This window comes from Terrapene carolina, unplaced genomic scaffold (assembly GCF_002925995.2).
Source record: "Terrapene carolina triunguis isolate 2854851 unplaced genomic scaffold, T_m_triunguis-2.0 Scaffold51060, whole genome shotgun sequence".
Taxonomy (NCBI): domain Eukaryota; kingdom Metazoa; phylum Chordata; order Testudines; family Emydidae; genus Terrapene; species Terrapene triunguis.
The window spans coordinates 6,446-29,286 of NW_020715411.1; the positions used below are offsets into that span (position 1 = coordinate 6,446).

Sequence of the window (22,841 nt, forward strand, 5' to 3'; positions counted from 1 at the left end):
AAAAGCCTGTATTCACTCCTGCGTGTGAATCCTGAACCTGCAGTTCTCCAGAAACAAGTTGCCTCTTTAAAAAGCAAACCACAGAATTTACACAGACAGGGCTGTGTTTTCTTCAGCAGTTGCAGAGAGAAACAAGTGGAGGGCAGATAGGCGAGAAGGGAGGCAGAGGAAGAAAGAAAGAGGCACAATTTCTCCATCAAAAGGGAACATTTTTCTTTCATAACATCCTGTTATAGGAAGTTCTGGGCTGCTCTTTTCTGATATCCGAGTTGCCTCATTTGTATTGCATTAAAAAGGAGCCCTCTCTAAAACGGCAGATCTTTTCCATCACTCAACAGCTGCAGAACCTCAAAAGTGCTACAATTTTTTGACTTGAAATATAAGCTTCTCTCTTCACCAGCTATGACAGAAGAAATAACATATGCGGATCTGGAATTTAATAAATCTTATGCACTGGAAAATATCCCAAAGCCTCCCACTCCCGAGGAAAAAGGTACAATTTCTATGGGCTTTTTAGTTGTTCTTAAAGTAGCTTGGTTGGGAAGTGCTCTCAACCTAATCTTAGACAGAATGGGCCAAATTCACTCCTTTAACCCCATCCTTCTCAGTAGAGTCACACCAGTGGTGAATTTGTCCTGTTTTATTGTGATTAGTGGAGAAGCATGCACAATGCTGTTCAAAGCATTTAGGGAGATGTCCCTCCCCATATCATTTTATTATATAGGGACCCAATCCTGCGAACACTAATTGCTGAAAGTAGTACTTACTACCATGAGTAGTCCTATTGACTTTAATAGGACTACCCATGGGAATGAGCATGTGAAAGGTAGTAAGTGTTTGAGGATCAGGCTCTAGTGTAGAGTCTGACAGTCTTGAGGACATATTGTGCCATCAGTTCATAATGAATTCGGTGGGGATTTCTGTAGAATTATCCATGGGATGATGTGGCCCTAGGTTAGAATTTTACAGTTGCCAAACTCTGGTCCATGGGGAAACGAGAATCTTTGTTCTCTTTCATGTCTGACAGGCTCCAGGTTGCTTCTTTCTCATGGGAGGTTGTAACATTTGGTGACAAATGATAACTTGCTTTCAGGGTATAGAGCATTTGTGGCATCTCCATGTGAGAGGGTAAACACAGCCAGAGAAGGGGGAAACACTTCAAATTGTCATAGGTCACTTTAAAAAAAATACACCAAGAGCAGATTAGTAAGTGTAAGAAAAACATTCCTCAAAAAACAAACCTGATTAATGGAACCTTTCCCTGAAACAATGAATGAGAGACTATTTAAATAAAACACTCACAAACCTGGTCTTTTGTTTGCTCTGGCTCCCTGACCAGTTCAGACCACAAACCCCCATCCTGTCCTCTGCAGCAGGATTTGTATTCAGCTAAGGAAACCGCGGATCCCAAGTGAATCAAACTGAAAACCACTTTCCTCTTTTTTTGCTTAAATTTCTGAGAGCACCAGTTGTGATGCCTTTATGCTCCAACTTGGGGCTGTACCTCGCTAGGGAAGGTGTTAGGTTATTTTGTCTTTACATACAGGCTAGTCCTTTGGTATAAATTAGAGCAGTCTGAAGGCTGCTCCAACTTGCGTCCACTGCTAGTGGCCATAAATGGTCATTACAGCAGTTGGGGATCTCCAGAGTTCAGGGAAGCTCTAGCTGTGCCTTCTTTTCCAGAGCCACAGCTTTACACCAGCCATAGGGAGGGGACTTGACAGCAGAGCTACTACACTGGTATGATCCTCCTGGGTCCGCTATGCCACTGTGTCCCAAAGGTGCTGTGCATAGGGGTCACAGCTAGGGTGACCAGATGTCCCGATTTTATCAGGATTGTCCTGATTATTAGGGGTTTTGTCTTAGATAGGACTTTATTACTTACACACACACACACACACACACACACACACACCCATTTCCCCTCCCCTCGTCCCGATTTTTCACACTTGCTATCTGGTCACCCTAGTCACAGCACAGTGAAGGATCTGGGCCATCTAAGTATTGTAAAGTGCCCAGAACCTAAGCCTGGAAAGAGAAAGAAAAAGAAAGAAATCCTGTTTCTGATACTGACCAATGTCAAAAGCTTTAAAGGAAGATTTAATAGTCTGGCTCTGGGAAGATGTTGTAAGCAGGCACACAGATCTTTCAATGCTCTCTGGGCACACACCTATTGCAGCCAGCTTCTTTGCAGCATCTTTGGAGGAAGGCATTGCCACTCTTTGGGTCTGTTCCCTCATTCCCAACCCAGTCTCCTCTGAGATTTAAAGTGAACTTCCTTCTCTTCAGTGTGCCCAGGAAAAGCAGTCCAACACCTAACATAATCACTTCCAGGAACTTGACTGTGTTCTGTCTTTCCAGCAGTCTAATTGCATTGAATTCAGTGGGGTTAATCCTGATTTGCACCAATGCATGTGGGAAGAGAAGTGGAGCCATAGGTATCTTTAATATAAGCAATGTTTATTTTGCCTTGGGTAGAGAGTAAAAAGAAAAATTGCAAAGTAAACAAATGGGGCCAGATCTTCAGCTGTGCCAAAGCTCCATTCAGTGCAGCTAAGGGGGAGAAGATAAAAGGGAGTTCAAGACACCTTTGCTGTTTGCTAATCCTGGGGTTGTGTGATGGGGCTTAACCCCCATCATCTGCAAGGTAAGGGAAAGAACCCCCAATTAGTCAGCTCCACACCTGGGGGTGATTAACTATTTGCCTCCCAGCCAGAGTAGGTGGAGCTAGGCCTTATAAGTAGACTGAGGGAGCTCACTTAGGGGAAGAGAGTGCAGAGGAGGCAGCTCTCTCTGGCAAAGAGAAGCGCTGGGATAAGGTTTAACAGACAGGGTACAATGGCAGAAGAACAATACAGAGGCAGGTTAGGTGCCTGCAGGGAAAGCCCTATGCAAAGGCAAACAAGGGAACTACAGAGAAGTTGAGAGAAGCAGAAGGGCTATTAGTTTAAGGATCAGTTTGAGGTTGTTTGTGCTACTCTGGAAGAAGGTGAACTCTTATGTGACCTGGCCAGAGGGCTGAGCTACAGAAGACCTAGATGGGGGGGGGGGGGGGGGGGGGGAAAAAAGTGGGGGGGGGGGGGGGGGGGGGGTAGGGAGAAGATATTGGCTGGGACTGGCCATTGCAGCCAAAGAAGTAGTCACCAGAGGTGGTATGAGAGCCAAAGTCCTCTGCAATGTTGGATCTAGGCATCAGCTGTGTCCTAGAGATGAAGACACATGCTTACAGGCTGACTCATCCCTCGGCATAATTTAGAGCAGCCTCAGGCCTGCTTTAAATTATGCCTGGCTGCAACAGTGCCCAAGGGGCTCCTTCACAAGTGGTGATCACTGGAGTGCAGGGGCACTCTTGCCATGTCCCCTTCCTCAGCCATGTCCTAGACACCTGCTTTATGTTATGGCTAGGTGGTATGGAGTTGGCTATTCCAGCCAGGGATTTCCCTATCCTGCGGATTCCCATATAGATTGTTAAGTAGACGTTCTTCCTGTTTTGCATTTCCAGAGCAGCACAAAGCAGGCAGGCCAGGGTGACAGGGACCTGGTTCAATAAGGAGACTAGAAATACAGCTAGACTAAAAACACACTTGCAGTTAATTACATGGGATGTTGGCTAAGTAAGATGAAAACTGTTATGTTTCAGAAAGTCCTTTTGTTTCTTTCCACTACAGCATGTTGCCTTTTTTTCACAGGGCCAGGCTCTCTCTCAGAGCATGTGGGTCATGAACCTGTCTACATTACAAAAACAACCATGTAGGGAGTCCCATTTACAAGACTGGTTAAAACAACATTCTATTTTGAAGTGAAGATGGGAACTAACCTGGATTTAACAGGGTCTTCAGTCTGTGCTCCATCCTTGGACTTATGCAAAGTGTTAATATGAACTGGGCACACAGTTACTGTCCCATACACACTCCAAATTGGAACTGGATTATAATTAATTGGGGAGTTAACTCACTTGTAGCTAGAACTGGTCAAAACCTGGTGTCACTATTCTGACTTCAGTGGATCATTCCAATTTACTCCAGCTGAGGATCTGGTTCAAGTGCATATTATCCAATCAAAGAGTTTATAAAATTGAGTTGTAACATCTTGGTTCTCTCCAAAAGGGTTTCACACCTTATTCCATTTGTGATGTCTGTGTAAACATCCATTTCTGGGAGCTGGAGATATTAGCAAGTTAAAATCTTTATAATTTGATTTTTCTTTATTTCCTAGCTGTTATCAAATAGCATAATTAGTGGAACATTACATTGAACTCACTAAAGCAGATTAAAAGAATACAACTTATATAAGGCAGCAAAATAGCAACCACCACTATGTGGTACTAACCTTCCTGAACCTAGCTGGTGATCATTTATTCCCTGAAGTATGAGGATCAATAGTCTTGTAATTTTACCCTAGCTAGTGTCACAAAAGTTGATATTCTTTTTCATATACATTTCTAACCCTTTGTTCTGTTTAGGGAATTCTGCTTTCATTTTCTACCCTTTTGTTCACTCTTTACATCCTTTCTGTTGAAACCCCACTTCTAAAATATTTTGCCATTACAAAGATTGTCATTTAAGAAGAACAAACACCACTTAAGGGGGACTGGATGGTATCTGGAGAGAGAGGGGGGCTAATGGTATCATAGAAAGGGGAGGTAAGCTGATGATGAGGAAGGACATGCCATTTCTGGAAGAGAAGGAGGCAAATGACTATTGGTTGGAGGAGATACCAATGCTGGCAGTAGATGGACTTCTTGTTTCCTCCATAGCCATGGTGTTGACCGATAAGGAGACGATACAAGAAATTAAGCCAAGTCTGAACTGTTATGTAATAATACACAGGGGGCTTCATTCATCCTCACATGTATAGATAGGGCAAATGACAACTTCCTTCACCAGCAAGGGCTGCTGCTGTGGCCTGTGAAGGATTTACCCTGGTGAGGGCAGGTAATGTTTCTAGCATTCATCTCTACATAGGGCCCCACAGGAGCTCTGGAGACAGATTGCAGTGGGGAGCCCACCCACTCTGGGGTCTGTGCTGACCATCTGTAGCCCCTGCAGTGGAAAAGAGTCTCTTGGAACCTTGTGTAGCTGCAGCCCTTTCCAAGCAGACCTCTCACCACTCGGGATTAGAAGCTGGCTCAGTGTCTTGGTTTCTCACATACCCACAAAGTGGGGGAAAAAGCAGCAAAATAAAGCATTTCCAGGACACACAGCTTTTAGACACTAAATGCACTGTTGGTTTTCATAGATTTATAGATTCTAAAGCCAGGTGGGACCGTTGTGGTCATCTAGTCTTTCCTCCTGTATAGCACAGGACATAGAACATCCCCAAAAGAATTCCTAGAGCAGATCTTTTAGAAACACATCCAATCCTGATTTAAAAGTTGTCAGTGATGGAGAATTCACTGCAACCCTGGGTAAATTGTTCCTATGGTTCATTATGCTACCATTAAAAATGTATGCCTTATTCCTAGTCTGAATTTGTCTAAGAGGGGTAGCCGTGTTAGTCTGTATCAGCAAAAGCAATGAGGAGTCTTTGTGGCACCTTAGAGACTAACAGATTTATTTGGGCATAAATGTGTTAGTCTCTAAGGTGCCACAAAGACTCCTCAATGTTTTTGCTGAATTTGTCTAGATTAATCTTCCAACCATTGAATCATGTTGTTCCTTTCTCTGCTAGATTGAAGAGCCCATTATTAAATATTTGTTCCACATGTAGATAGTTATAGCCTGAAATCAAGTCCCCATTAACCTCCTCTTTGTTAAGCTAAATAGCTTGAGCAGGTTTTCTAATCCTTTAATCATTCTCATGGCTTTTCTCTGAACTGTGGGAACTAGAACTAGACACAGTATTCCAGCAGCAGTCTCACCAGCACCAAATATAGATGTAAAATAACTTCCCTACTCCTACTCGAGATTCCTCTGTTTATGGCCCCAGGGTTGCATTAGCTCATTTGGCCACAGAATCACACTGGTAGGTTGTGTTCAGTTGATCATCAACCACCACGCCCAAACCTTTTTCAGAGTCACTGCTTCCCAGGACAAAGTCCCTCATCATCAAAGTATGGTCTGCATTCTTTGTTCCCAGATGATACATTTAGCCATATTAAAACACATATTGTTTGCTTGTATCCAGTTTACTAAGCTATCTAGCCCACTCTGAATTAGTGACCCACCCGCTACATTATTTACCACTCCCCAACTTTTTGTATCATCTGCAAACTTCATCAGTGATGATTTGATATTTTCTTCCAGGACATTGATATAAATGTTATATAGCATAGGGCCTATTTCCTGTGGGTCCCCACTGGAAACAGACCCACTTGATGACAATTGCCCATTTAGTTACATTTTGAGACCTATTTGTTAGCCAGTTGTTAATCCATTTAATGTGTGTCATGTTAATTTTATATCATTCTAGTTTTTTTAACAAAATGCCGTGTGGCACCAAGTCAAATGCTTTACAGAAGGCAAAGTGCATTATATCAATCCTATTATTTTTATCAACCAAACTTGTAATCTCATTTAAAAAAAAAATCAAGTTCGTTTGACCAGTTCTATTTTCCATAAACCCATGCTGATTTGCATTAATTATATTAATGTCCTTTAGTTCATTATTGATCGAGTCCCATATCAGATACTCCATTATCTTGCCAAGAACTGATGGCAGGCTGATAGGTTTATAATTATCTGGGTCATCCTGTTTACTCTTTTTAAAAGTTGGCATAGCATTAGTTTCTTCCACTTTTCTGGAACTTCCTCATTACTCTGAGCAATGGTCAGCTTTTTTAAAACTCTTGAATGCAAGTTATCTGGACCTGCTGATTTTAAGATGTTCTAACTTTAGTAGCCTGTTTAACATTCTCCAGAGATACAAGTGGAATGGAAAGAGTGATATCACCACGATATGATGAGACTGCATCACCCGTTTTCTTCCTCAAACACAGAACACAAATATTTATTGAACACTTCTGCCTATTCTGCATTATTATTGATAATTCTACCATTTCCATCTAGCAATGGACCCATACCATTGTCAGAGTTCATATTGTTCTTAATATATTGAAAAAAAAACTTCTTCTCACTGTCATTAACTCTGCTGCCATAGATTTCTACTTGTGTCCCATGGCTTCATAGAATCATAGACTATCAGGGTTGGAAGAGACCTCATGAGATCATCTAGTCCAACCCCCTGCTCAAAGCAGGACCAACCGGGTTGGTCCAACCCTAACTAAATCATCCCAGCCAGAGCTTTGCCAAGCCAGGCCTTAAAAACCTCTAAGGATGAAGATTCCACCATCTCCCTAGGTAACCCATTCCAATGCTTCATCACTCTCCTAATGAAATCGTTTTTCCTAATATCCAACCTACACTTCCCCCACTGCTACTTGAGACCATTGCTCCTTGTTCTGTCATCTGCCACCACTGAGAACAGCCTAACTCCATCCTCTTTGGAACCCCCCTTTAGGTTGGTGAAGGATGCTATCAAATCCCTCTTCACTCTTCTCTTCTGCAGACTAAATAACCCCAGTTCCATCAGCCTCTCCCTGTAGGTCATGTGCCCGAACCCCCTAATCATTTTTGTTGCCCTCTGCTGGACTCTCTCCAATTTGTCCACATCTTTCTTTGGTGGGGGCCCAAAACCAGATGTAATACTCCAGATGTGGCCTCACCAGTGCCAAATTGAGGGGAATAATCACTTTCCTCGATCTGCTGGAAATGTTCCTATTAATGCAGCCCAATATGCCATTAGCCTTCTTGGCAACAAGGGCACACTGCTGACTCATATCCAGCTTCTCATCTACTGTAATTGCCAGGTCCTTTTCTCCAGAACTGCAGCTTAGCCAGTCAGTCCCCAGCCTGTAGCAGTGCATGGGATTCTTCCGTCCTAAGTGCAGGACTCTGCACTTGTCCTTGTTGAACTGCATCAGTTTTCTTTTGGCCCAATCCTCCAATTTTTCTAGGTCACTCTGGACCCTATCCTTACCTTCCAGTGTGTCTACTTCTCCCCCCAGCTTAGTGTCATCCGCGAACTTGCTGAGGGTGCAATCCATCCCATCATCCAGATCATTAATGAAGATGTTGAACAAAATCAGCCTCAGGACTGACCCCTGGGGCATTCCACTTGATATCGGTTGCCAACTAGACATGGAGCCATTGATCACTACCCGTTGAGCCCGATGATCTAGCCAGCTTTCTATCCACCTTATAATCCATTATCAATTTCCTGGAATTCCTAACTTCTGATTGTGACATACCCAGTGTAGAATCCAGAGTAATGAGTAGCTGTGTCACTCCTGGCCTCTAACCTGGGCTTCCCTTTACAATTTGCTACCGTAGCCTCCGGTCAGGACTGCTCACAAACAGACTCCAGCATTCAATCACTCACAGCTATGTCTATGGGTGTGTTTCAGCCAGCTAGTCACATCTTGATTATATTGCAGGGTGACCCCAGCACACCCCCAAGCCTAGATTTCCCCCCAGAAATATATGTTCTGTACTGCCCAGCCCTGTCCTAAACAATGGAAATAAAAAATAGAAATAAAAGCAACCCAGGAAACTACAGACCAGTTAGTTTAACTTCTGTGCCAGGGAAGATAATGGAGCAAGTAATTAAGGAAATCATCTGCAAACACTTGGAAGGTGGTAAGGTGATAGGGAACAGCCAGCATGGATTTGTAAAGAACAAATCATGTCAAACCAATCTGATAGCTTTCTTTGATAGGATAACGAGTCTTGTGGATAAGGGTGAAGCTGTGGATGTGGTATACCTAGACTTTAGTAAGGCATTTGATACGGTCTTGCATGATATTCTTATCGATAAACTAGGCAAATACAATTTAGATGGGGCTACTATAAGGTGGGTGCATAACTGGCTGGATAACCGTACTCAGAGAGTTGTTATTAATGGTTCCCAATCCTGCTGGAAAGGCATAATGAGTGGGGTACCACAGGGGTCTGTTTTGGGATCGGCTCTGTTCAATATCTTCATCAACGACTTAGATATTGGCATAGAAAGTATGCTTATTAAGTTTGCGGATGATACCAAACTGGGAGGGATGGCAACTGCTTTGGAGGACAGGGTCATAATTCAAAATGATCAGGACAAATTGGAGAAATGGTCTGAGTTAAACAGGATGAAGTTTAACAAAGACAAATGCAAAGTGCTCCACTTAGGAAGAAAAAATCAGTTTCACACATACAGAATGGGAAGAGACTGTCTAGGAAGGAGTACGGCAAAAAGGGATCTAGGGGTTATAGTGGACCACAAGCTAAATATGAGTCAACAGTGTGATGCTGTTGCAAAAAAAGCAAACATGATTCTGGGATGTATTAACAGGTGTGTTGTGAGCAAGACACGAGAAGTCATTCTTCCGCTCTACTCTGCTCTGGTTAGGCCTCAGCTGGAGTATTGTGTCCAGTTCTGGGCACCGCATTTCAAGAAAGATGTGGAGAAATTGGAAAGGGTCCAGAGAAGAGCAACAAGAATGATTAAAGGTCTTGAGAACATGACCTATGAAGGAAGGCTGAAAGAATTGGATTTGTTTAGTTTGGAACAGAGAAGACTGAGAGGGGACATGATAGCAGTTTTCAGGTATTTAAAAGGGTGTCATAAGGAGGAGGGAGAAAACTTGTTCACCTTAGCCTCTAAGGATAGAACAAGAAGCAATGGGTTTAAACTGCAGCAAGGGAGGTCTAGGTTGGACATTAGGAAAAAGTTCCTAACTGTCAGGGTGGTTAAACACTGGAATAGATTGCCTAGGGAGGTTGTGGAATCTCCATCTCTGGAGATATTTAAGAGTAGGTTAGATAAATGTCTATCAGGGATGGTCTAGACAGTATTTGGTCCTGCCATGCGGGCAGGGGACTGGACTCGATGACCTCTTGAGGTCCCTTCCAGTCCTAGAATCTATGAATCTATGAATATAAAGTCCATCATTTTATTAAGATAAATTATATGCACAAATTTTGTTATCCCAAATGGAGTTTCCCAGACATATTGATTTAAACACACTGGGTTAGATAAAACAATAAAACAAGTTTATTAACTACAAAGAGAGAGATTTTAAGTGAATATATGTAATGAAGCATAAAAGTCAGAAACAATTACAAGAAAAATAAAGATAAAACACTAGTGCCTAACTTAACAAACTATGTTAAATTCAAAGCAAAGTTTCTGTCCCCATTTGCTCCCAAAAGTCTTACTGGACAAACTTCTTAGGTCAGAACCCTTTCTTCTATGTAATGGCTGCTTCCATTGTTCCTTCTTGTTCAGTGAATTGATAGAAAGAGAGGAAGGAGAATGGGTGCCTTGGGGTGTCTGCCCCTTCATTTTATAATCCTGTCCCCTCTTTGAGAAGAATTTCCAGCTGGGAGCAAGGCAACAGGCAGTCTGTGTGGAAGGAAACTCCATGCTATTTATTTACTTAGATGTAGATTATTTGTCCCTGCCCCCTTTCCCAGCAAAGAATGGCCACTTAGTAGGCAATGGTCCATTAGCCTTGTTTACATCTGGCTGAGGGGTCAGCTTGTCCTTTGTCTCTAAGGAACTGGTTTGCCCACTCCTCAGACTTCCCTGGAAAACATAATTTTAGTCATGATCTCATCTTATGTTTATAACTTCACTTTGCATTGATATTATTGATCAGCAAATTATGAGTTTTTTAATAATTTATCTGGGACATTACACCCCAATATTCTTCATACAAATATTGTTATGATATGAATATGTCATAGCTAAGATATTTTTATGCAAGATGGGTCATGTGAGGTATCATTGGAGAGGTTATTATTTACTCAACATGATTACCCAATTTGTATGCATGTATCATTTCTGTAACTGAAGTTAGAAATATTGACTATGTAATGATTATAACTGTGTTTTCAACTGGGGGAACGCCCACCAGACAGTATGCAAACAGCCTGGATGGGCCATTAGGAAGGACAATAGGACTTTGAAAATACTAATCTCCCTCCTTCCTGAGAAGTCTCCTGGGATGATGCTTTGACACTGCAGGGTCATGTGATCATGTCACCTGCTACAGGATTCCATCTTGAAATGCTGGGACTTTTCCATGGGAAGGGGGTGAGGGTCAACCTGGGAAACAAAGGATTCCTGCCATATGCAAATCCTATTTAAGGCTGGGGAGTGAGTTAATCTAGGCTCTTCTCCACTGCCCAAGAAGGAAGAATGCTGAAAACACCTGAAGAAACAAAGGAGCTAAGCTGGGGGAGGTAGGGGCTGAGCCCATGCGAGAAAGGTCAGCCTGTGGAGGGTATACCTGGAGAGTTAAGCTGCAAGCAGTGCAGTTTACCTTCAAGAAACTCTGCAACGTGCATAAAACAACATTTAGGGTGAGAAATTACTATTTATAGCCAATTTCTTTAATGTATTAAGCCTAGTTTGCATGTTTTGTTTTATTTGCTAAGTAATCTACTTTGTTCTGTTTGCTATCTCTTATAATCACTAAAATTTACCTTTTGTAGTTAATAAACTTGTTTGTGTTTATTCTAAAACCCAGTTTATGCAATTCATAATGGGGGGAGGTGAATTTCATTTCTACATTAAGGGAGGGGGAGAATTTAATGAGCTTACGCTATATAGATCTTTATACAGAGCAAGACAATATAATTTTGGGTTTAAATTCCAGAGGGTGTGTGAACCAGAGTGCTGGTAAATTCCCTGAGCTGAGGCTTCCCACACAGAGCTGATTGCAGACTCTGTGTAATTCTACACCTGGGTGTGTCCCTACCTGTGTGTGTGCAACAGGACATGGTGAGGCAGCCCAGACTGGTAGAACGGGTGGGCTCAGTGGAACCCCAACACATCAGGTGGCATCCTGGAAGCGGGGGGTCCAACCCGTCACAGTCTCACAAGGCATATTTTGTATAAATCTTATTACAATAATGTGTAGGGTGTGAACACAGGGATACACTATTTCATAATGATTTATATTCATTACTATCAACTTCCCCTTTATTCCATTTTGTGAATGTGTGTGTGTGTGTGTGTGTGTGTGTGTGTGTGTGTAATATATTTTTACAGCTGCCTTCAATTGTCTTATAACCCAGATTGGCTTTTTAACCAGCACAGCCTTTTTTGTGGGATTGTGACTTTTTGGGCATCTAGTTAAGTGTTAAAAGATTCCCAATTCACATTTTTTCAGATTACATTCTTCTTCCCACCTGATTTGGCTCATAATTGTTTTCAGCTTTGTGAAACTGGCCCTGTTAAAGCACTAAGTGTGTGTGTGTGTGTGTGTGTGTATATATATATATATATATATATATTACTGGTCTGGACTTTATTCTGCTGTTCCTCCAGCGCTCCACTCTTCATCCTCCACATGGCGTCTGGCTGCCTTGACTTTCCTCATACTGTGCTTGGCATTGCTGCTAGGGATGTTAGCCCTGGGCATTGTGTGTAAGTATCACTATTTTATTTATTAATTAATTTGGTGCTTGTAAAAGATGCCAGATTGACATCCATCCTTTCTAGTCTGAAGTTCATGATTTAACTGTTGCAAAGATACAGCATGGGCAGTGATAATGCAAGTTTCCCAGACACATTCTCACGAATTAATATACTTTTACCTTGGCTCTGCTCCAGAGTAGTATTAATGCTACAAGTGACAATCTCTGTAGCCCATTCACTCCTTGGCCTCTGCTTAAATTGCCAAAGAGAAGCCTTCTTGTGCCATTTATGGTGGTGGTTTTTGTGATGTGGAAACCTGTCCCATTAGGAACTGGGGTGACATCCACTAACTCATTTCACACTGCACACTCCTCAGGAGGGATGTCTTTTGGTTAATACTGACCTGCATTGGATACACATTGGTGACAAAAAGGTGAAAGGCTCTGTACCCCATTAACAAGCCAGCTCATTTTATATTGTTTTTAATAGAAAAAAAATTACACTGAATCTGTGATGTCACTTCTAATCTTTCCTACATTAAATAAGACACAACATTTAAACCAGATGAATGGAATCACTAAAATTAAGAGGACAGAGACAGGAATAATTTTGATTTGTAAATTATGAGAATGGAAAATGCTTTTGTGAATTTCAGTTTTTCAGGTTTCCAATGACTTCCAGAAACAATTTGGGAACCTCATGAGGAACCAGGAAACTCTGCAAACAAATTTTTCAAAAAGGCTGCAAGACATGAAAGATCATTTGTGTCTTAAAGGAGAGGAAAATAATGAGAATAATGGTAAATAGGATTGTTATGCAAATGAACTCCTGTCCTTTATTCCAGAATAGATAAGGTTGGGCAAGGGTTGTACAATTCCCCCATCCGCTTCTCATAACATCCCTATTCATTAACTCTGCCCTTGCATTGAAAGGGACACAACTAAGTGTATGCAATTAGTGGAGAGGTGAGATACAAGGGAATTCCTTCTTCATGATTCATTCAATCCTTTTCTTCTGTGATGAAATTGCTAAGAAAGCAGACAATTAATGCTAGTTATTGTGGTGCTTTTGTGATGTTGACACCGGCTACCTCCTAGTAACTGGATTTTTGCTAACCAACTGATTTCACATGGGCCATAGAACAGCATCAGATGGTAACTGTTCACTCAAGATGTTGCTTAGTGGTCTGCAGAACAGTGTGGAGAATTAAGGTTCAATTTTCATTCACTCCTTCTGGGATTGGGACAAGATAATGAATTGCAAAAGAAGCAGCATGTTCAGTCAGTGGGGAAGCAAGAGTACTTCGTGTGACTCAGCATCAAGCTAGGCAATGTTTTTAGAGAATAGTAAATGTCCAAAGTGGAGAGCAAAATTATTTGTGACGCTGGATAGAATTCCACTAAATAAAAAATAAGGAAAAAATTCAACTAAGTCAAAATGGTTCATTTTGACATTTTTGAAATGAACCATTTCAACATTTCATTTCTAAATAACCTTTCATTTTGAAATTTGGTTTCATTTGACCCGCGTGAATTTGTTTCAGCGAGAAAGAGTTCTGTACTGATTTGAAACATACTGAACTTCTTTTTTTAGTTTTTTTTTTTTGCTTCAGATGCTGAGCAACCCCCCCTCCCCTCCTCAATTATTTACTTAGCTCTATGCAGTGGTGCCCTTTTTAGTCAATTAAGGAGCAATATTGATGGCTCCTATAGTGAATTCGCTATGGAACCTCCAGGATGGAATTGGGGAGTTGGATTTCAAACCAGTAAAAAAATAAGCAGGGGTGAAAAGATCATCAGGGTGTTTGATTGTGGTGCCTAAAACCCTGGAGAAGTGGGGGAAATGACTTATTTATGAACTTCAGATACTGGCTCTATTGCCCAATGGAGGTTGGTTGTCTAAGACATGGGAAGCCAAAGGCTCATTGGCCTGACATGGTGAAGGGACATCAGCTTTCATGCCAGCAGTACACAAGGGAATCAAAAAGAACCTCACTCACAAAATTAACAACATAGTATTTCTTCAAAGACTACACACTGCTCATATGATGAGGAACAGAACTTGTAAGACTACGTGTAGCAGCATGACTTGATGACTCCTGATAACAACGTTCTCTACTCCTGCGGTTTAAATTTCTCAGCAATGAAAAATCCACCACTTCTCAATGGAGATCATGTCATACTGTAACAGAACTGAGACTCAGCAACTCATTTCACACAGGCTAATGAGATTCTCCAGTTTGGCCCACGAAGGATTAGTGTCACATCCATTACAACTCTACAACTTCTATACCCACTCAAACCCATGACTTCAGCTCCTGTATTCTCCACTGAACTGCTTAGGATGAGAAATAAAGACAATTTCTCTCTTTTGTAGGATCCAGTTGTACGCTCTGCCCTGCAAACTGGCAATGGATGGGAGGTGACACCTGTTTCTACATATCAACGCAGAAGAGGTCATGGGAAGAGAGCCAGAGGTTCTGTTCCTTACAGAATTCCACCTTTCTCATGCTAAAACACAGGCATAAGCTGGTAGGGTCCCTCTCCCAGCCTGTTTTATTTTAACTTTAATTAATTTCTCAGAAGTCCCTCCAAGATAAATTGCATTTTGGTTACTACAGCTCTCAGTATCCCCAAAGTGTGGAACAGTGCAGAGGACAGTAAATCTGTCAGTCACATTTGGAACTTACTGCCAGGGGGTATTAGTAGAATAGACACAAGTCTCTCAGATCCTGCTGTGGTTACGAACAGTGGGTTTTCCACAGGGAGTACTCCCTAGTACTCCCTTCTGGCTGCTTTCAGGAGGAGGCTGGATCAGTGCTTTGTGGATAACATTTTTCCTGCTCTTCTGGGTTCCTTGAGGGATTCAAGGGAAGAATTTCCACACTTCCACAGAGTTGGATTCACCATAGTCCTGAAATTTGTGTCTTCATTTACACTGGAATAAAGTGGTCATCAAATGCCAGCACTCTGATCTGGTAGGTATTATACCCATTTTATCCTGGTGTAAATAACAACACAATGTGCAGGACAATAAGGAACCAGACCCCGTATCTCCTATTGCTAGGCATATGTTGTGAGGACTGGATTAGGTTTAGGATGTTAAAAAGTTATCCATTTTGTTACTTTCTTCTGACTCCATATTAACTGTAATTTGTTGTCAGGATCTAACTTTCTTTGTACAGCATTACACAAGAAATTCCTTTTCATCATCTATTAATTGCAAACACAACCACCAAGCACTTCTTCATTCTACAAAACGTCTCTTATTCCCTTTGTCTTATTCCCTTCCTTAAAAGTCTCTCAAAAAACATCCACAGAATGTGTGTGTGGAGGAGGTGAAGGGGTGGCAAAGTCTTTTTTAAGCGGGAGCTCTCAGATCTTCAGTTCTGTCATTAATTTCCAATCCTGTATTTGCTTAAAAGAAAATATGACAAACACATACAAAGGGGGAAAGAGAAGAGAGAGCTTCTGTCTCTGCCTCACTGGTCAGGTATTGGAAGACCACTGGCACCAGTATGGCCCATGACACAGCTAGACACTCCTGGACCTCAGCTGCAATTCCCTGACCCAGGAAAACATCTGACTGGGTTATCCTGATTGTCATTTTTTTTTTTTTAATTTTTTTTTTAGGGAGCAAAATTCCCATGGAATCCTGTTACTCCCATATTATTTACAGCTTGCCAGATCGGTTACAACAATGTGCTGTCCTGGCTAGCTAAGTCAGGCTCTTTGGAGACAGAAGGAAGAACAGAGAATAAGGCTGGGATGGAAATTGCATATGAGGAAAGGAAATAGCAGGAACATTTGGGGCACATCTCAGGAATTGCTCATGACACCATCATAGAGATAGTTAATGTGTCTGGTTACATCTCATCCTGTGATCCAGTCAAAACATATTTTGAAATCACATATCAGGGGGTAGCCGTGTTAGTCTGTATCTACAAAAACGACAAGGAGTCTGGTGGCACCTTAAAGACTAACAGATTTATTTGGGCATAAGCTTTCGTGGGTAAAAACCTCACATCTGCATCTGAAGAAGTGAGGTTTTTACCCACAAAAGCTTATGCCCAAATAAATCTGTTAGTCTTTAAGGTGCCACCAGACTCCTTGTTGATTTTGAAATCAGAGTAAAGACTAATGGGTAGTAAAGCTCTGCATTCAAAGAGCTCTGCCTATCTGCTTTCACTTAGTTAGGTGCCTGAAGGTACAGAGAGACATCTAGAGGGATTTTAAAAGTGCCTAGGCACTTAACTGCCATTGATTTTAGTGGAAGCTAGGCACTTTTAAAATCCCACTAGGTGCCTATCTGCATCTTTAGGCACCTAAATACCTTTAAAAATCTGGCCGCTGGTGCTAGAGAGGTGACTCTTAAATCCTCCCTGCAACATTTCAATAGTCTGAGACACTTGAACAGTCCTGTAATACAAATCAGGAAGGGTGGATGCTATGCCACTGTCCAGAATTTCTTCTGTTGCTGACTCACATTTGTTATTTTTTAACCTATACAATTATACACATAAGAACTTGGCTTCTTTAGGGAAATAATGTGGTGATTTCTTCACAGAACCATGTACCTCCAAGAGAGAATTCCCAATATTATTGGATTGGTTTACACAAATCTGGAGAGAACAGCTGGTATTGGACAGATGGCTCCGCTCTTTTGACACAGAAAGAAGATTGGTAAGTTATAAATATTTAGCACCAAATTGCGGCCTGTCCTGGGTGCTTGTACAGAGGAGACGGATGGTGCCCACTTACTTTCCTGCGCTGTCCGTCTGCGTTGTGACTAGAAGCACAGGGGCAATAGCAGCTTCTGTAGGGCTGCTAATCCCTGTCCTGTGTGGGTGAGGAGGGAGTGGGCACAGAGCAGTGGAGCGTTGACACTGACCTCACAACGCACTGGCTGGCAGAGATGAGCTCTCATGTACAGGAAAGTAATCTGAATCAGTTGTAGGGCCCATGCACATTACTTACTCCAAGGAAACTGGCAAATACAGAGTGCCCTGAATACATGCACAGAGTGCCAATGTCAAAACATAATAAAATGATGCTTTATTTTCTAGGATTGACTTGTATTCATCCTATAATTGTGGCTGCCTATATAGTGGAAAAATTTATAATGACCACTGCACAGAGAAGCATTTCTGGATCTGTGAGAAAGCAGCTGTCAAACTAAGGTACAGCGACATTACCAAACGGAAATTGGCTCTATCAGTATGAGATAACATTTACTAGTGATTCTGTTTTCTTGTGCATATTTTTGTTTTTCAGACTTCTCACAACAGGGATTCAAATGGGTATTTCATTAGCCACTAAGCCAGAACTTCCGGCTTCTTTTCTCCCCAGGGTTCAGTGATGAAAATCAAGAACCATTAACTGGAAAGAGTCTTAGAAAGTAACTATTAAAAATAAGCTACTATCAGCAACCAAGTACTGCACTTGATAACACCCAAAATCTAGGAGTCCAGTTCTGAAATGTGTAACAGGTGCCAAATTGAAACTAGGAACTTCAGGCATATCAATGAACCAGAAAAATTAGAGATAAAGACCTTTTTGGTCACATCTTGTGATTAGAAGCCCACGGCATGATGCTTCAGAACATTAGATTCTCTAGGGCCTGGATGCACAAAAGGAGTTAGGGATGGCTCAGTGTCACAGCACCTAACTTTGAGGTGCCTAGAAAACCACTGTGATTCCTGAAGTCTGAGATAGGTTTCTAGACTCTTATTTAAAATATATGGAGACACAGGGACCTTATAATTGGGCTTACAAAAGCCAGCACCCTAGGCAGGGAACTGCATAAGCTAGCCAATGGGAGATGCTGATGAGAAGTGTGTGCAAACCCCGCCCTTCTCGCAGAGACAGGCACCTAAGGTGCCTAGCCCTCTGCTCATTCTTAGCTGGAAACCTTAATCATATCCCTCTTCCCCTTAATTCTCTCTTTTCTATGATGAACAACCCGAATCTTTAGTCTCTCCTGGTATGGAAGCTGTTCCATACCCTTCATCATCCTTCTTGCCCTTTGTGACCTACTGGGGTACAATTCAGACTAGTGGGTGGCTGTGTCACCTCTGCTGTGTAACCTGGGGTGCCCTTTACAATACCTTGCTGCTGTAGTCTCCAACCTGGACTGCTCATAAACAGCCTCAAGCATTTAAGTCACTGTGTGTGCTGCAGCCAGCCAGACACACCTTGGTTCTCACCAGTTTTGGGTATTCTGCAGAGTGATCCCAACACCCTCCCCCGAGTCTCAAATTTCACCCCCCCCCCCGAAATATATGTACTCTACTGACCAGCCCTCTCCTGAACAGTAAAAAAAAAAAAAAAAAAAAAAAAAAAATTAAGTCTGTTATTCCTTTAAGAGAATAATATGCTATCTTATTATCTTAAATAGTTATCCAAACACTTCAAGCTAATCACGCTGGATTAGATAAAACTGTAAAACAAGTTTATTAACTATAAAGAGATCAATTGTAATTGAGCAGAAGTAATGAGGCTTAAAAGTCAGAAATGGTTATAAGAAAAATAAATATAAAACATTTACTAGTGACTAACTTAACAAACTATATTAGATTCAATCCAAATCTCTCACCACATCCTTCCAGCAATGTTACTGATCAAACTCTTCAGGTCAAGACCCCCTCCTCAGAGAGGCTGCTTCCTTTGTCTTGTCCAGGGCTGAGAATGTGATGGGCAGGGAGAGAGCGAGTGGTCCCTTAGGGTGTTTGTTCCTCCTTTTTATAATTTCAGTCCCCCTCTTGAAAAACATTTCCAGCTGAGACCCAGGAGACAGAGTCTGTGTGGAAGGATGTTTCCTGTGCTTTTTCACCTGTTCGAACTTCCTTTGTTTCCCCTTCCAGTTTGATGACTCTATTTACTGCTTAAATGCAAATTAAGGCTAGCACACGATCCTTCCTTTGTTCAGGACAGACCTAGCTCCTGCCTGGGCAAGGATGCATTGTTTCGAACATGTGTTAATAACAGGCTACAGGGGAATCTTATAACTTCACATATAATGTTACCACACATATTTTACCAGGACAACACTGACCAGCAAATTATGGGTTTTCAGATAATACCTTACAAGGTATACTTTGTACAAAGATTATTACAATAGTGTGTATGGTGTGAATACAGCAGCGTATTTGGTCAAACCCTTCTCTAAACCTTTTCCAGTTCCACTTAGGGCTGTCAAGCAATTAAAAAAAATAATCACAATTAAGCGCACAATTAAACAATAATAGAAAACCATGTAAATATTTTGGATGTTTTCCATATTTTAAAATGTATATGGATTTCAGTTACAACACAGAATACAAAGTGTACAGTGCTCACTTTATATTTATTTGTATTACAAATATTTGCACTGAAAAAACAAAATAGTAATTTTCAATTCACCTAATAAAAGTACTGTAATGCAATCTCCTTATCATGAAAGTTGAAATACAAATGTAGAATTATGTAAAAAAGAAATTGTTTTATTTTTAATGCAATGTAATATTTAAGAGACTACAAGTCCCCTCAGCCCTACTTCTTGTTCTGCCAATCGCTCAGACAAACACATTTGTTTCCATTTACAGGAGATAATGCTGCTCGTTTCTTATTTACAATGTCACCTGAAAGTGAGACCAGGCATTCGCATGGCACTCTCGTAGCCAGCATTGCAAGATATTTACGTGCTAGATGCGCTAAAGATTCATACGTCGCTTCAATGCTTCAACCACCATTCCAGAGGACATGTGTCCATGCTGATGACGAGTTCTGCTCGATAATAATCAAAAGCAGTGTGGACCAGTGCATGTTCATTTTCATGATCTGAGTAAGAGGCCACCAGCAGATGTTTGATTTTCTTTTTTGGTGGTTCAGGTTCTGTAGTTTCCACATTGGAGTGTTGCTCTTTTAAGACTTCTGAAAGCATGCTCCACACCTCGTCCCTCTCAGATTTTGGAAGGTACTTCAGATTCTTAAATCCTGGGCCGAGTGCAGTAGCTATCTTTAGAAATCTAACATCAGTTCCTTCTTTGCATTTTGTCAAATCTGCAGTGAAAGTGTTCTTAAAGCAAACAACATGTACTGGGTCATCATCCCAGACTGCTATAATATGAAATATATGTCAGAATGCGAGTAAAACAGAGCAGGAGACGTACAATTCTCCCCCAAGGAGTTCAGTCACAAATTTAATTAATGCATTATTATTTTTAATGAGTCTCATCAGCATGGAAGCATGTCCTCTGGAATGGTGGCCAAAGCATGAAGGGGCATACAAATATTTAGCATATCTGGCATGTAAATACTGTGATACAGGAGGGCCAGGGAGCAGTGGGAAAGTGGTAGCCTAGGGCTTATATACTTCCCCTCTAACTAAGGTGTGGTTCCCTGTAGACTAGGGAGGGCTGCTACAGGTTAATTGGAGCACCTGTAGTCAATTAAGGCCCTGTTAGCAACCTAATAAAACCCCCTGCTTCAGGTAGTCAGGGGAGAAGGAGGAAGGAGAGAGGACTGGAGCTTGGAGGTGTGCTGTGAGACTTGGAAGATCAGAAAACCAGAGTAATAGAGACCCTGCCCCAGCAGGGAGACTCCCTCCCCTAGCATTTAAGGACTGAAGGTACTCCACCCAAGGGGGAAGAGGGTAAAAACCTGCAGGGGTTGAGAGGGGCTGGGGCTCCGAATAAGGAGCAAACCCAGACCCCTCCCCCGCTTCTCTCCTTTACTACCTTCCTGGGCCACTAGTGGGGCCCTCGGTGCCCCAAGAGTAGGGGCAAGGGGTGGCATCTTAGCCCCCACCAAGAAAAGCGCAGGACCCACCATACTACATCCGCCATCTTGTCACAATACCTTGCAATGCTGGCTACAAAAGTGCCATGTGAATGCCTGTTCTCACTTTTAGGTGACATTGTAAATAAGAAGAGGGCAGCATTATCTCCTGTAAATGTAAACAAATTTGTTTGTCTGAATGATTGGTGGAACAAGAAGTAGGACTAAGTCGACTTGTAGGCTCTAAAGTTTTACATTGTTTTGTTTTCGAGTGCAATTATGTAACAAAAATCTACTTTTGTAAGTTGCACTTTCATGATCAAGAGATTGCACTACAGTACTTGTACAAGGTGAACTGAAAAATACTATTTCTTTATAATTTTTACAGTGCAAATATTTTTAATAAAAAATACTACAAAGTGAGCACTGTACACTTTGTATTCTGTGTTGTAATTGAAATCAATATATATTTGAAAATATGGAAAACATCCAAAATATTTAAATGGTATTCTAATGTTTAACAGTGCAATTAAAACTGCTATTAATCACAATTTTTTAAATCAAGATTATTTTTTGAGTTAATCGTGTGAGTTAACGAAGATTAATTGACAGCCCTAGTTCCACTACATCTTTTTTGAAATGGGGAAACCAGAATAGACACAGAATTCAAGGTGTACATGGACCATGGATTTATATAGTGACATCATGATATTTTCTTATTTTCTATCCCTTTCCTAATACTTCCTAACATTCTGTTAGACATTTTTATCACTGTTGCACATTAAGATGGAGTTTTCAGAGAACTATCCAGAATGATTCCCAAATCTTTCTTGGATGGCAACAGCTAATTTAGAACCCATCATTATATAAGTGTAGTTCATTATATAAATGTTCAATTTCATCTGCCATTGTGTTGTCCAGTCACACACTTTTTTGTGAGATCCCTTTGTAACTCTTCCCAGTCTGCTTTGGACTTAACTATCTTGGGTAATCTTCTTTTGTCTGCAAATTTTGCCACTTCACTGTTTACTCCTTTTTCCCAGATCACTCACGAATATGTTGAACAGCATTAGACACAGTTCAGATCCCTGGAGGACCCCGCTATTTACCTCTCTCCATTCTGAAAAGTGACCATTCATTCCTACCCTTTGTTTCCTGTCTTTTAACCCATTACTGATTCATGAGAGGACCTTACCAGGACCTCTTCTGGAGCCATTTTTAAGGACTGCCATTACAGTAGCTACCTTCTGGTCATCTGGTACAGAGACTTCTTTCAGCGACAGTAGTTCTGCAACTTCATATTTTGCATGAACTCACCTGAAGGACCCAATCTGGCATGCAGTTCCTGAACACGGCTACCAGATCAGTCCATGGGGCTAGATGCAATGCACCGGAGAGTGCTGAGGGAGTTGGCTGATGTGATTGCAGAGCCATTGGCCATTATCTTTGAAAACTCATGGCGAACGGGGGATGTCCCGGACGATTGGAAGAAGGCAAATATGGTGCCCATCTTTTTAAAAAAAAAAAAAAGGGAAGAAAGAGAATCTGGGGAACTACAGACCAGTCAGCCTTAACTTAGTCCCCAGAAAAGTGATGGAGCAGGTCCTCAAGGAATCAGTTTTGAAGCACTTGGAGGAGAGGAAGGTGATCAGGAACAGTCAACATGGATTCACCAAGGGC

General features: G+C 41.5%; 1 protein-coding gene across 1 annotated transcript; it reads left to right on the forward strand.

Annotated features, from left to right (window-relative positions):
* Positions 1–402: 402 nt before the first annotated feature.
* On the forward strand, positions 403–17,584 carry LOC112101686 (C-type lectin domain family 1 member A-like; the record flags this gene model as incomplete). The annotated part of the gene is made up of 6 exons (XM_026647072.1): positions 403–493; positions 12,316–12,414; positions 13,061–13,204; positions 14,782–14,936; positions 16,972–17,087; positions 17,471–17,584. Coding segments are annotated over exons 1-6 (719 nt in total), but the record flags the coding sequence as incomplete, so codon positions are not given.
* Positions 17,585–22,841: the final 5,257 nt, after the last annotated feature.